This window comes from Phasianus colchicus, chromosome Z (genome assembly GCF_987193195.1).
Source record: "Phasianus colchicus chromosome Z, bPhaCol1.hap1.1, whole genome shotgun sequence".
Classification (NCBI taxonomy): domain Eukaryota; kingdom Metazoa; phylum Chordata; class Aves; order Galliformes; family Phasianidae; genus Phasianus; species Phasianus colchicus.
The window spans coordinates 320,058-334,757 of record NC_143476.1 but is presented as its reverse complement, the minus strand read 5'-3'; the positions used below and the strand labels follow the sequence as shown (position 1 = coordinate 334,757).

At 52.9% G+C, this 14,700-nt stretch overlaps 1 protein-coding gene across 1 annotated transcript; it reads right to left on the bottom strand.

Moving 5' to 3' along the window:
- Positions 1-5,639: 5,639 nt before the first annotated feature.
- On the bottom strand, positions 5,640-7,115 carry FOXE1 (forkhead box E1). Its single transcript, XM_031609575.2, has one exon. It carries the CDS (start codon positions 7,113-7,115, stop codon positions 6,255-6,257), a length of 861 nt encoding a protein of 286 aa, XP_031465435.1. The 3' UTR covers positions 5,640-6,254.
- Positions 7,116-14,700: the final 7,585 nt, after the last annotated feature.

Sequence of the window (14,700 nt, the reverse complement as noted above, 5' to 3'; positions counted from 1 at the left end):
CTGCAAACTTACTGATGCACTGAACGTCCCCGTCAAGGTTATCACTAAAGACATTGAACAGGACAGGGCCCCAGCACCCAGCCCTGGGGAACAGCACTGCTGACAAGACACTGGATGTAATTCCATTCGCCACCACTCTCTGGGTCCAGCCCTCCAGCCATTTCTTTACCCAGCAAAGAGTGTTCCTGTCCTAGCCACAGGCTGGCAGCTTCCCCAACAGGATGCTGTGGGAGACAGTGTCAAAGGCTTTGCTGACCACGTCAACAGCATTTCCCTCATCCATCAGGTTGGTCACCTGGTGACTGAGGGAGATCAGGTTGGTCAAGCTCCATAAAACCCCTCTTGCCTGCTGTATAGTAATTTCCATAGCCGATGGCTACAATGAATGATGGCACTGAAGGCACAGCTGTAGTCCGGACTTCACACAATCACAGCACAGACCACAGTGTAATGAAAACGGTTTGCTCCCGAGTCTCTTTCTCATGGTCTCTGAAAGGTGCAAGACATTAAACAGCTGGAAAATACCCCAGGATTGCAGAGCAGATCCTCTACTGTCACTGCAGAAAGCAAGGTGACAGGGCACAGCCACACCGATCCCCCAGCGGCCCATGAGTTCCCTGCAGGATCACAAGCCACAGGATGACCCCCCAGCCTTCCAAATCCCTGCTTTGGCCCCACACTCAGAGCAGACAGAGCTTCCAGCAGCATGGGAGTTGTTTGGTTTGCTCAAACACGGCTCACCACTTTGTTCGTGCTTGTTCAATTGCTCTTCAGAAATGAGGTACCCTGCATTTGCAGACAGCTGGGGGAGTCCTGCAGCAGGCTGCTGCTGACGGGTGATGCTCTGAGCCAGGAGGGCTGGTTGGCAGAAGTAAAGTCAAAGCAGAAAGAAGGTGGCCAGCACAGGCCATTGAAAAGCCATTCCACCCTCCCGGATCTCGCTGAGTGAGAAATATGCTCTTGTTGATTTACCAATATTGACTTTAAGTAATAAATCCTGGTAACTGCAAACACCCATTCCCTCCTTGGTCACCATTTTCTTACTGAGAAAATGTTAGCTCTGATCCCTCTATTTAAATAAATACACCTCTAATTATGCTGGGGCTGCCAAGGACTGCAGTGGTGTGCTCCACGGGCTCAGCACTGACTATTGGCCGTACTAGCTCTCCCAGGAAACCACATAATCACAGGAGACTGAAATGAGAAGAGACCACTGGAGATGTTGAATCCAGTGCTGTGAGCTTGGCTAACTCTGGCCAACCTGCTCGGGGCTATTTCCAAACAAGCGAGTCTCCAAGACTGGAGATTGTCACAGCTGCAGGGCCGCAGCAGCCTCATGGGAAGGCTTTTCCTTACGCTCGGTAAGGAAATTTCCCCGTCACATCTCGTCCCATCGCGGCACAGCTCCGAGAAACCCCCGCCCCGCTCCTCCGTCGCTCCCTTCGGGATGCGGTCCCGGTTCACCTCCCGTTCTCCGCGGGCTATGGCGCCCCCTGGCGGCGACGCGGCGCTCGGAGGAGCGGCCCGGCACGGAGCGCCCCCCGGCTTCCTCCGTGGTAACGCCACCGGGTCGGCACAGACGCTCCTGCAAACGTTTCTTTCCCTGCCGCGGTCCGGGGCGGTGCTCACACCGAGCGACGCGATGGACGTTTGGAAGAGATGAGGTGTTCTCTTGGGACCACCCAGTCCGCTTTTGTTTTGGCCGGCCAAACTGCATCCACTGCAGAGCATCCTCAGGTAGCAGGCGCAATGGGCCAGGGCTAGGAGGTCTTTTGGTTGCTTTTTGATGTTAGGATAATTATCTCAATCAATCTAGGGTGCTACATTTGCTAAAATGCAGTTCTGCTTAGCTCAATTCCTCCTGCACCACTGACTCAAATTTACATTGACTGAGGTCCACTTAGTGAAAGAAACGAGACGTAGAGCACAGAGGCACAGCAGGAACAAACTCACGCTGCACATCCCAACAGGCAGTCCTCACTCAGCCCACTGATGTGGGGCCTCTTGGTTGTGGTGGCAGAGGGGTCCTGGCCTTAGATGCAGCTGGGCTGCAGCACCCATCAGTGGTCAGACAACTTGCATCTATGCTTGTTTCTATTTATACTGATAATGAGTATTTACTCTGTGCAGCTTAAGCTGTCTGTGACTCCAGGGTAGCAGCAAGGGTCTGAGCTGGTCATGAAAACAGGGGGAAGAAGGGAAGGGAAAATGGAAAGGGGAAGGGGAAGGGGAACGGGAAGGGGAAGGGGAAATGGAAAGGGAGAAGGGAGAAGGGAGAAGGGAGAAGGGAGAAGGGAGAAGGGAGAAGGGAGAAGGGAGAAGGGGAAAGGGGAAAGGGGAAAGGGGAAAGGGAAAAGGGGAAAGGAACATGGGAAAAGGAACATGGGAAAAGGGAAAAGGGAAAAGGGAAAAGGGAAAAGGGAAAAGGGAAAAGGGGGAAGGGAAAAGGGGGAAGGGAAAAGGGGGAAGGGGAAAGAAAATGGGATAGGGAAGGGAAAGGAAAAGGAAAAGACAAAACCAATAAAGAAACAAAAACAAACTGGGAACCACTGAAAATCTCATCATATACACAGATCATGTTAAGACAACATACAGAAATAGACCTCGAGGCAGAGAAGGAAGAAATCATCACCATTAACACCATAAGCCTGCTGATGACACGGAGGAAGCCTCACCAGGCACACAACCATCTGATGGTATCAGGATGGCAGCAACTTGCTAGAAGCCTCCACCCCTCTTCCCATGCCACACGCACATGCACAGTGCACAGCCACCAATTTCAGGGCACAGAAAGGGTGTACGTAGTCCAAAAGCAGGATTAGACACTGAGCATTTTTTTTGTGTATGTCCATCTCAGCTGCATTATTGCTGCTTTCCAGCATCCGTTTGGACAATGAGCAGATGCTGTTGTTATGATACCAACAATTGGAGACAGCTCTCTTCCCTCCTCCCAGGACCTTCAGCAAGAAAAAGGAGAGTGGAATGCAAGGAACAGCGCATGGCACCTATCTTCCTATGTGCCACAGCTCTGCTGGCCCCAGAAATGCAAGAGAGGATTGAAGTGCTCAGAAATACTTTGTTACAAACAAAAGGAGAAAGATTTATTTCCATTACTAGTGAAGTAGAAGAGTAAATACAAAAAAAAATACATATATATCTAATACATACACTTAAATCTTTTCCCTACACTTATCAACAGCTTTCCTGAAGGCAGGGCGAGGTGTGCCTGCCCCAGACCCCACATGGAGCAGGTCTGTCCTTCTGCAAGCGCCCACTGCAACCTGCTGCACTCATCTCCCAAAGATCAAAGGCTACTTTGAATCTTAGCCTAACTTTGCTGCAAGAAAAGCCCTACCATATTTACAGCTGAGCTTCCAGAAATCAAAAGTTTCCTAATTCTGAGAATTACAAGCAAAGCGTCAGATAAACACGCATTGGCATGGTCCCATGGTCCAATGTGACGTATCCCCATTTCCCCACAGATGTGGCATATCCCCATTTCCTCGTAGCCCCTGTGCAGAGTTCCACGCAGGGGCCATGTAGCTCCTTGCTGAGCACAGATTCTGCCCACGTTGTGCGTGGCCCCATGCCCAGGGCCATGCTGCAATGTCAACGGCACTCACTGCAGGAAGCATGCTTCCCAGCTGCCTGGTTTCCCTCGTTTGTGGGCAGAAATGATTTGGAGAAAAAAAAAAAAAAAAAAAAAAAGAACAAGCACCTAGATGCTATCAGCCAACAGTGCATGGCTGAACCTATCCAATTTGTACCTCGTGAGTCACAAACGTCTATTGTGCATGTCCTCTAGACACCGAGTTTTGCTCCTGAACCTGTGTTAGATGCTATCTGAAGTCAGGAGGAGCTTACACACAAGGCAAAATGCTCTCAGGTGCAGTCCTCATCCCCTGGCAAGAGGACCAGTAAAGGCAACTGAAGGCAGCTGCTGCCAGAGGAAGGCTGAGGAGGCAGTTTCCCACCAAAAATAAAACAACAACAACAAAACCAAACCCAAACTAACAAAAATGTCCCCGTGCCTCCAGTTAGGCTGGGGTGAGGTGGCTGAGGACTGGCAAGCCCAGAAACTTCTGACCCTGCTCAGCACCGATGCTAGAAAGGCACTTTGTATAGAAGATGCAGCCATGTGTGCATGCAGACATGCAGTCCACAGTGAGTTGTGCACTCACCAGTGCACAGTCAGACACAAGCAGCAGTGCATGTAGGCACGCCTGCACCCACACCTCAGCACTCACACCTGTGTACATGTGTGCACAGCTACCATCTGCAGGCAGAACAAGCACACCAAGAGCCCAGGCACAGCAAGAGCCTCGGAAGCAAGGCTCTGCCCTGCTCGAACAAAGCCCAGGAAACACAATCTGGTGAGTGAAGGGACACAGCTCACACCCTGCAGACCCAAGCACCACGTCCCTGGGAGCAGCACTGGAAGCTGCAGCAGCCCCTGGGCACACTGGGACTGAGAGGGACATGGAAAGAGGCAATGCTGCTCCTAAGGAACAAAGGTGGAGGCGGGTGCAAACAGGCTCACAGAGCACCCAGGGCAGGACAGCATCTCTGGGCCAGACCACAGGTGGCTCATCCACTCACACTCTGATGGAAGCATGCCCCAAGTTCAGTGCTTGTCTTCTGTCTTCACAGAGGGCTGCCCCACAGCTTCTCCTCCCTGCTTGTTGCAGAGAGCCTGCACCGAGCTCTGGGGACTCACTTCCACCTTCACGCTCTATTTTCTCCATCTTGTGTCCCACCTGGATACATGGGCTTTGGCACCCAGTGAAGGTAAGAACACTACCCAAATTTTATACCACTGAGGAGACCTCACCTGAAAAGTCTTTCACGGAGCTGAAGGCTCAGCTGTCCTCAGGGGATGTGAGCTCTCTGCAGCAGTGTGCAGCAGCAGGACAAGAGGCACGAAGTGAGACTAGAGAGATGCCAAATGTATAGAAGAAACTCCCCCAAAGGACAGTCAAGTTGCCCACTCTTCTGTCTCCAGTCTGAGACATTCTCTAGGCTTTGCAGGAGAGCCCCGAGAACTTGGTCTTACTCCTGGCTGACCGCTTTGAGCATGAGGCTGGAACAGAAATGTCCCAACTCCCAGCCTCCCACCTGAGTCACACTGCAGTCTGCATCTATGCTGAGAGACTGATGTGAACCCCCTCCTTTCCCAGCACTCCTGCTGAGGCTCCTGCTGCGCTTCCCACTAAACTCTCCCCACTTAGAACTCCACCAATTTGTACAACCCACACACCAGTCTTCTTCTTCTCCCCGCTCACACAGCCTCCCACCTCCACAGGACAGAGAGCAATCTGGGATCCATGCACTAGCAGAGCTACATCTGCTTCGCCCTGCTCACAGCTTTTGCCTCTCATGGATGGATAGATTTTAAAGCCCCTTTCCATGCTTTCTTCTGACTTTTTTTTTTTTTTTTTTTTTTTCCCCATCCTTTGGAGAGCTTGAAACAGAAGATGTGCAACCAAAGATCAGAAGACATCATCCCTGCCTCTCTAACTTTTGGAAGAGATGCTGTCCTCTCTAGGCTATTGGCAGAGTTGGGCTGACTCTAGGATTTGAGTAATTGAGGATGGGAGAGCCCTCCCTACAGATCTGTGGCCCAAACCACCATGGTCTAAATTCAGTGCTGGATCACACTCTAAAGCCAGATGACAATCCCTGGACTTTGTCCAATCAAGTCGGAAAGATCTCTGAGGGTAGAGACCCAACAGCCTCACTAGATCTCTCTCACTTCCAGGGGTTGACAGCAGAACTTTCCCCTTATGAGTCCCAGAGTCCTCCCCACTTCCTGCAACGCTCAGCGTGCTACTGGGTGCATCCCCGAACCTCTGCCGGTCCTGTCTGTGTCGCTGGTGTGGGACACAGTACCGATGCGGCAGCAGCGTGACATCAGGGACGGACGCACCACCGTCAGCACGGCTCAGGATCGACGGACTGGGGAGGGCATCCTCCTTCTTCCCTCCTGCCCGAGCCCGGCAGGCGTTTCACTCTGCGAACGAAGTTACGAACAGCAGTGTTTTTTCACAGCGGCATCTTCCGAAAGTCCCAGGCATCAGACCGGGAGACAGAGGGGAGGGTAGCGGGGAGCTCTGCGCACCTGTCCCCGGAAAGCGGGCGGCACCCGCGCGCTCTTTCAGCCAGCCCGGCGGCGGCGGGTCCCTCCGAGCCCCCGCGGCTCCGTGCGCGGCGTCCTCCGCCTCCGCCCGGTGCGCGCCGTCGGGCAGGGCCGCGGGTCAGAGCGCGGGGACGAACCTGTCGGGGCCGCCGGGGAAGGCGTTCTGCCGGAGCCCAGGGTCGGCGGCGCCCACTTGCCCGCCGGCACCGTAGACGTGGGGCAGCGGCGCGTAGGGCGCAGGCGAGCGGCGGCCGTACAGCCCGGCGGGGGCGGGCGGCGAGGCGGGCAGCACGAAGCGCCCCGGGGGCGCGTACAGAGGCCCCGCACCGGGCGGCGCGTAGGGCCCGGGGGCGGCGGGCAGCGGGCCGTAGCCGTGGGGCAAAGCGGCGCCGGAGCAGCCCTGCGCGGGGCAGGCGGCGGCGAAGGCGCAGGACGGGGCGGCGGGGGCCGGGGCCAGCTCGGCGGGCGGCGGGAACAGGCGGCAAGGCGCGGCGGGACGCTCGGCGAGGAAGGCCGGGTAGGTGGAGATGTCGCTGCGCTTGAAGCGCTTCCTGCGGCGAAGGAAGCTGCCGCTCTCGAACATGTCTCGGGCGTGAGGGTCGAGCGTCCAGTAGTTGCCCTTGCCGGGGCGGCCGGGCTCCCGCGGCACCTTGACGAAGCAGTCGTTGAGGGTGAGGTTGTGGCGGATGCTGTTCTGCCACTTGCGCGGACTGTCGCGGTAGAAGGGGAAGCGCTCGGTGATGAAGCGGTAGATGCCGCCCAGCGTGAGCCGCCGCTCGGGCGCCTGCCCGATGGCCATGGCGATGAGCGCGATGTAGCTGTAGGGCGGCTTGCCCCGCTCCGCCGGACGCTTGCGCCGCCGCCGCCCGCCCCGCGCCCCCGCCGCCGCCGCCGCCTCCTCCCCGGGCGGCGTCGGGTCCGCCTTCAGCGGCGGCGGCGGCGGCGGGGGGCCCGGTGGCAGCCGGCTTTCGGCGGTCATGAGGCCGTCGGGGGGGCGGCCCCGGCGCGGGCCGGGACGAGGAGCGCAGCGCGGCACCGCCGCCGCGGCTTTTATGCGGCGGTGTCCGGCGGCTCCGCGCCCCGGCGGCCGGCACTCCCCCTGCAACGCCCCGCATCCCGGGAGGAGCGGGCAGGGCCGGGCGTGCCGCGCCGCCGCCGCCTCGGGCAGGGGCAGGGGTAGGAGCATCGCCCCGCTTCGGGCCCCTCCGGCCCCGCAGCCCCCACCGCCTTCCCCGACTCCACGCTGCCGGGTGGGAGCCTCATGGGCACGCGACGGGACCTCACGGTGGTTGAGTTCACCCCAGTTCTCCCCCGCAGTAAACTCCTGCAGAACGAACACTGACGGATCCGGCGGGGCAGTGAGGGAGCGGGCTTGGATTCCGACGTGCAGCCTGCCTAAGTCAGACGTGCTCGGACCGCAACTGCCGTCTCCAGCAATGACCCCACACAGCTCTGGGTGCGCTATTTCACCCCACACAGCCCGCTGGTCCCGGTGCTGCGGGACTTTGCCTTTACAACCTGAAAGGAGCTCTCCTGGGAGCCCCGTGGCTGCTGCTTGGAGCTGCCGGCCCCCTCTTGCCTGTTACTGGGATCTTAGGGCTAGACCCATGGCTGAATGACACCAGTACAGCCAGCTGGTAAGAAGTGCTTACTTAGGTCGGTACCCTTGCACCAGCACTGGAATAGCATAGCTGCCTGCTGCTGGCATGCAGAGCTCAGGACCAGTGAGTGGTGGGTTTGGGACTTCTTGAGCTGGGATGAAAGGAATCAGTGTGTCCGAATGTGCTCACAGATGTGTGTGCACAGACACAGCACACACACGCACACAAGTGTGCAGGGGCACTGATCTGGGCTTGGGGGTGCGTGTGGAGCCCATGGGTCTGCAATGGCATGCATGTGTGTGTGCAAGCACAGAGATCTGCAGTATGCTCAGGCACAGGACGTGATGTCCACGGGTGTGCAGGGGTGGGTGTGCAGGCTGGTTGACATGCAGAGCGTGGGTGTGCAGAGAGCTGGACTCAAAGATCTATGCAGATGTTCTGCATGGCTGTGCAGCTGGTGCTGCCCATATCTTGGTGCCCACAATCACTTCTCCCAAAACTCATGTCAGCAGTGTGATGTTCCGGAGCTGTGGAAAAACACTTTCAGAGCCTTTGAGACCGTTGCATAAAGGGTCTTCAGGTGAATAAGGGGAGGTGGGAGATTCTCCTGGTGAAAAGCAGCGCAGCAATGCCATTTCTCCATTTAGAGGCAAATTTGTGTGCATGAGAACCCATCTGCATGCACCAAACAAGCCCAAACCCTGTTTCTTAGCTAAATAAGAGGTCCTTGAGTTTCAGGCCACCTGCCTATTTCTTCTAGCAGAACAAAAACTAAGCAGTGTCTCTTTCTGTCTGAGATGCAGCCCCAGTAGCTGGATGCAGACATGTGGCAGGATTTGATGTTGCATGCTGCAGCCCCCATGCTAAAAGTCATCCTCCTGCACCAATACTCTTCTTGTTGAAGTACACAGAATCCTGGGGTAGTGCTGCCCCGGAGAAACCCAGAAGCAGATTGCTCCTGCATGAAAGCAGTAGAGCTGCCTCTCCTGCAGTGCCCTCCAACCCATAGAGATCTGCAGCGGGGCAGGAATTCTCTGATCTGATTGCCTAAAAATCAGCTCAGTGGTTCAGTCCCTCTGGGGCTGTGCCTTTCTGCGCCATGCCAATTCCATGCCTCCAGAGGGCAAAGTCAGATCGTGCTTCACTCTGCGCTGGTAGATGATGGGGAAGGAGAGGTGTGTGCAGGATGAGATGGAATGCTGGAACTGCTTCTGCCCTCCCTGCTGGTGATGGAGATGGTTTTCCAAAGAAAGCACTTTCCTTGGGAGATCCTAACCTGTAAGCAAAGTGAACTGGATACCAAAATAGCATATATTGGCTCCTATTCCTTCTCTTTCCCTCATCATATGTGGCAAGCTGCAAAGCCAGCTTCTGTGAGTGAAGTGGCATTCATGTAACGTGGTATCCTGGTGATTATCCTCAATCTGACATTGTCATCTGCTACTTAAAAGCACTTCCAGCTCTCCAGTCTGGGAGCAGGAGCACATCTGGTACCTCTTTTGATTTCCACTTCTGATGGGAAGTGGGACTGTGGGATTCACCCAGGTGCATCTCAGGCTGCTGCTCCATCTCCTATAAATCAAAGTCCTGCCCAGTGCTGGAGCGGTAGGGTTGGTGCTCTTCCTGTTCATGAGCATTTTCCTTCATCTTTTGATTCAGCCATGCTAAAGGAAGGACAAAGGTTTTTGTAACGAGAGAATCAAATGCTTCTGTATAGTCTTTTCCCCCCTACTGGTTTACCAAATAACATGGAAAGTCTTATACATTGGCTAAACATTCCTCATGCGATAGAAAATGTATGATATCTACAGGAATGTTAGCCATTCAGAAGCTGTGGTTTGTCCTTTCTCTTGGTCCTAGGGACAAAGTTTTGGACAGAACCAGCACCGTCAGTGCTGTCTGAATTTCTCACGTCAGATCCTACTGCCTTCAAACGCATCAGGCGCTCACTGGTTTTGAGACCAGGTGCTTCAGGACATGCCCTGCACAAGAGCATTGTGCCACGGACTCTCAGTGCTGGAGTTTGTTAGTAGCAGTAGGTGCCAGAGAATTATCCCAGCCAAAATCCCATCTGCTTGGATGTCCAAGGGCAATTTCCAACCATGGAAAAAATCCAGTCCTCCAGGCATCCTTCATTCCTGATGCCTGTGCTGCAAACCACACCCCTGCAATACCTCAGGACTAATCTGGGAAGCCCTGCTCCCCATGAGCCCCATGCCCTGGAGGGCTTCTCCACCACCAAACCAGAGGGAAGCAGGCACAAAGCATGCGGACAGCCCCTTCAGGTGCTACGCACTCATAGCTTTGGTTCCAACATCAGAATGCCTCTCATCTCAGAAGGGAGAAAGGTTTTGTTCTGCCTCCGTGTCCCGGGAATGCAGAGCTGTATTTAACATGCCACAAGTCATGCCTTCACCGGAGCCAAGATTGGATCAGCTGAACACAAGTGGAACAAGAGCAATGTGCTGTGGCACAGCCTGCTCACGAAGCACAGCTGCCTCTCCGATGGGATGGCAGCTTTGGTTCTCTGTTGGTTCTGTTTGGCACAAGGAACTCCTCTGCTGGAGGCATGGGAGCACCAAAGCCAGGCACGTGATGGCACTCTGTAATAAAGGACCCCTACCTGCAGCCTGTGGTGAATACCCAGGACAGGACCACCAGGCTGAGTCTGTTGGACCAAGAGAGCTGATGAGCACACCGCACCGTTCACATGTCCACAAAGAAGAGTCTCAGAATTCAGAAAATGAGCTGAAGACATCGTGCACCTGACTGGAGTCGGTGGAGGATGAGAGCAGAGTGGTGGCTGCATGGATATGTGGAAACACTGTGTACTGGGGGCTTGGCTCAGGGACCAAAGGCAGATCTCCAGTGTGAATTGATGTACAGCTGCCACACGGTTGTGGCCACGTGGCAGGAGAGAGGCTGGAAAGCAGCAATGAATGGGAAGTGGGAGATGTTTACATGCCTGCTCCAGTGGGAGCCAGGTTTCATGCTGTATCAGTAGCCTGGTTGCTTATCATCAGTTGTGTTTTCCCAAATGCTGTCTTCCAGCTGAAGCAATGTTTAGAGCCAGTTTGCAAGAGAATGAGCTGCCCATTCTTGCCTCTGTACCTCCAAGAAATCACTGGGAGCTGAGCAGATCTGCCAGATTCTGTAAGAGGAGGAGCTGCATTTTTCTGAGAACATGCAAAGTAGAGTCAGGCTCGCTACTGTAAGAAGAAAACCACTTGCTATGCTTTTTTTGCAGGTGCTGTGAGGTTTGCATGGCTCTCGCTCTTCTAAAGCCTATGCATTTCAGTGGCTCATGAAAATCTTCCAGATGGTATCTTTGAATAGCCATCGGGCTGATGGCATGGAAATAAGTTCCTTTGTTTTGCCTACCAAATGCCCTGTTTCGGTCATCCAGCAGTTTGGAGAGGTTTAATCCCCTCTCACGGTGGCTTGGATCTGTGGCATTCACACATCTCTGTAAAAATGCACTTCCTTCTGAGTCCACCCTTGGGGACAGTGGCAAGGGAGACTGGCTAGTAAGTGCAGATTTTGGCACACAGAGTCACGCCGCTAACTTTGGTTGGGCAGGGAAAGGCATGTAGGACACAGCTGTGGCTCAGATCCTGCAGGATCTGCCTCTTTGCAGCTAGGTGAATTCTGGCACCTGATAGACAATAACAGCAGTGCATGCAGCAATTTGGAGACAAAAGTTTATTGCTTACCTAGGAAGAATAGTTGTTTAATTACTTGCTTTTATGTGAACAAAGCGTCCTTGCTTTGTTTCAGTAAGTTACATGGAAAAGAAACATTTGCTTTATTTTTCTTCACTGCAGATGGGATGACATTACTCTGGACATCATCTTTTTTGCTTCAGTGGGATGGAGAGGGGTTGGGTCATTTTTAGACAAACTGTTAGGAGGTTAATTCTCCAGCACAGGTAGGAGAGAATTCTTCGTTGTGTTCTTTGTGGCAGTGTTCTTGTTGCTCCACCCAACTTAAGTCTTTAACGAAATGCAGTCGAGTTGTCCTATGATTTAGTAAACTGGTTAATCAGTCTGTCCTTGACATGTCATTCTATGTTACAGTCCTGGCAGGGGGCTGAGCATCAGCTTCCTCATGGTCACAAGGCAGTGGGACAGCCAAGCAGGCTTAGGTGGAAATAGATGGGGGAGGTAGAGCAAGATGGGAAGCAGGGGAAGGAGGAGGAGAAGGAGAAAGGGAGTGGAAAGGAAGGGTTGGGCCTGGAGCTGGAAAAAGAGGAGAGCCTTTGCATGGAGAAGATCTTGAAGGGATGGATGAAAAAAAGTGATGCCCACCAGAGCGCTCTGTCCTCCAAGTTTTGGCCTGGAGTCAGAGACCTTCTGTGCAAGGTTTGAGCAAATGAACATGAGAAGTAATGTTACAGATTTCTAGGAGTGATATGTAAGGACCTGTGAGATGACTGTTAGGTTCTTCGTGTTCTTCTTATTTTATTTTATTTTAAGGACAAGGAAGATCACTGATTAAACAGTTCTACTGGACATTATTAATCTCGGAAAGTTAATCACGAGAAAATACCAGGTAAGCTTCACATCTTCTGTTTGTCATATTTGTTACAGACCCCTCTTTGCTGCAGACCCCCTCTTTGGTTCCAAGCCATTTGTTTGCTAGCTTGCTGAAAGCAGAAGGCATGCCCGCTCTTTGGGTAAACCAAAGCTGTGCAATAAAAGAAAGATTCCTTTGCCCCAGATCTTAGGTCGTGAAAGAGGAACAGCAGGAAGAGGAAGGGCTATAAGTGCAGATGAGTGCACGTATGAGCTTTCCTGTGTTCTTGTTTGTGATGGCCTGTCAGCCTGGCTGTAGAGCCCAGGCATCAGCTCTATGGATGGGCTGAGACTTTGTCCTGAGGAAGGAAATTGCTATGGATAGCCCAGGCTTACTTGTGCTGGTGGATGAAATTGAAATGCTGTTACACAGAGCTCCTGTAGGAAAAAAAGTTGTTTTGTTGGTGGGTTTTTTTTTTTTTTTCCCCCTAGGCCTTTCTGTTCTCATCACCACTGTGGTAACCATGGCAATAGTGCCCTGCTCATGAACACCCCCAGAAATTTCCTGGAGCTTTTCCTGAGCCCGTAGCACAGCATACAGTCCCAGATGAGGACACTGATGTGTCTAGGTTCAGAACTTTGCTTTTGTGGGACTACAGAGGCTGTGAATAGCAGCAGTGCTGCTGCAAAGCCCATAGGGATTTACACTGGATGAGAATCCCAGCGTTTACCCGAGGCTGTATGTATTTCCAGAAGTGTGTGTCATGCTAATCTGGATCGAGGGAAGGGCTTTTAACTTTTCTGCTGCATTTAAAACCACGTGCTGTAACATTGCTGTGCGTCCGTGCACTGGCAGCCTCATTTAGATAGCCTGGTCTTAATTAGCTGAGGACAGGCTTTCAAGGGGACAGCAGGATCTCGACGCTTCGTGCCTTGTGAAGCCCTGTGAATATCACAGAGTCTCAGCCTCGCTTGCACTTTCAGCAAGAGGCTGGACCAGAGACCTCGTTATTTGGTTGGAAATGGTTTTAAGTTGAGGGAGGGGAGATTTAGGTTGGATGTCAGGGGGAAGTTCTTTACAGAGAGAGTGGTGAGGTGCTGGAACAGCTGCCCTGAGAGGCTGTGGATGCCCCGTCCGTCCCTGGAGGTGTTCAGGGCCAGGTTGGATGGGGCCCTGGGCAGCCTGGTCTAGCATTAAATGAGAAGGTTGGTGGCCCTGTATGTGGCAGTGAGGTTGAAGATTCATCATCCTTGAGGTCCCTTCCAACCCTGCCCATTCTGTGATTTCTGCAGTTCGCCCTATTACTGTGACAGACACTGTGAGGCTGAACCATGATTTCCCAAGGGTTCCTCTCAAGTCAGCTCAAATCCTCTTAGCCATCCATTTAGGAAAATGACCCCTGGACAGAAGCAAAATGAGTTTCCCTCGTGCCAGGTGCTCCGATCTTCTTTCACCCAGCTGGCTCTGGTGATTCTGCCTCTGCCACTTCGGTCCTCAGACACAAATCACAGACTGAGCACCATGCTGCAATGTGGCAAACATCCCACAGGCAGCTTGCCATGTCCCTGCTCCTTCCCTGGGGTGGGAAGCAACACTGTGAGCCCCTTGGCTTGTGCTGGAGGCTGTGAAGACAGGGTGTTCCTTGCTGGTTCAGTGTAAATAGCTGAGCACTGGAGGTAATTTCTTTCAGTCACTTGTTACATAGCTTTATTGAATTGGGAGTGTCAATTTTTTTTTTTATTATTTTTATTTTTTTTTAATTTTTTTTCTCTTCTGAACTAGTCTGGGCAACACTGACAGAAGAGCTGAAAAATAAGAGCTAGTCCTGCAGGAATGACTCATTCTGGCACAGGATTTGCAGAGCAGGATGAGAAGTTCAGGTAAAACAAAGGGAAATGAAGGCCACAGTAAAACTCTGCGGTTTGGAGCATGACAGTTTGACTGCTACAGAGTCCAAGTTGGAAACCCCCTCCCAACAAATTGCTCTACTCAACACCTTGGTAATGTCTAAAGCAAGGCAATATGTGAGCTCTCTTGTTCCAGGCTCTTTCCCATGGGAGCTGTTAGATCGGACTGCTAATTACCATGGGACTGGAAAACAATTATTATTCTTTTTAATTAAACACAAATAAAACAATGGCTGCCCCTTTAAAGTTCAACTTCTTTGAAATATTTTCTGCATTTTTTAACAGGGGTTACATCTGCCAAGTTCAGGCAGAGCAGCACTGGAGTTTTGACAGAACTTAAGGCTATTTGCAGCCAGATTTCTCCAGCAAGGGCAGCATGGTAGGTGAGGGTGAAAGCAGAGTTCCTGCCTAGATACGTGGGCAGGGAGAAGGGAGGCTGAGTTTCCTGGAGCAATGCTGGACACAGAGATCATTCTCTGCGCTGTTTAATTGCTCCACCTTGCTTTCTTCACCTGAAATCTTTGCATGTGTATTCAGCAAG

Excerpts from the sequence above, each read along its gene's own strand:
- FOXE1 (XM_031609575.2), bottom strand. The coding sequence starts at position 7,115 with ATGACCGCCGAAAGCCGGCTGCCACCGGGCCCCCCGCCGCCGCCGCCG.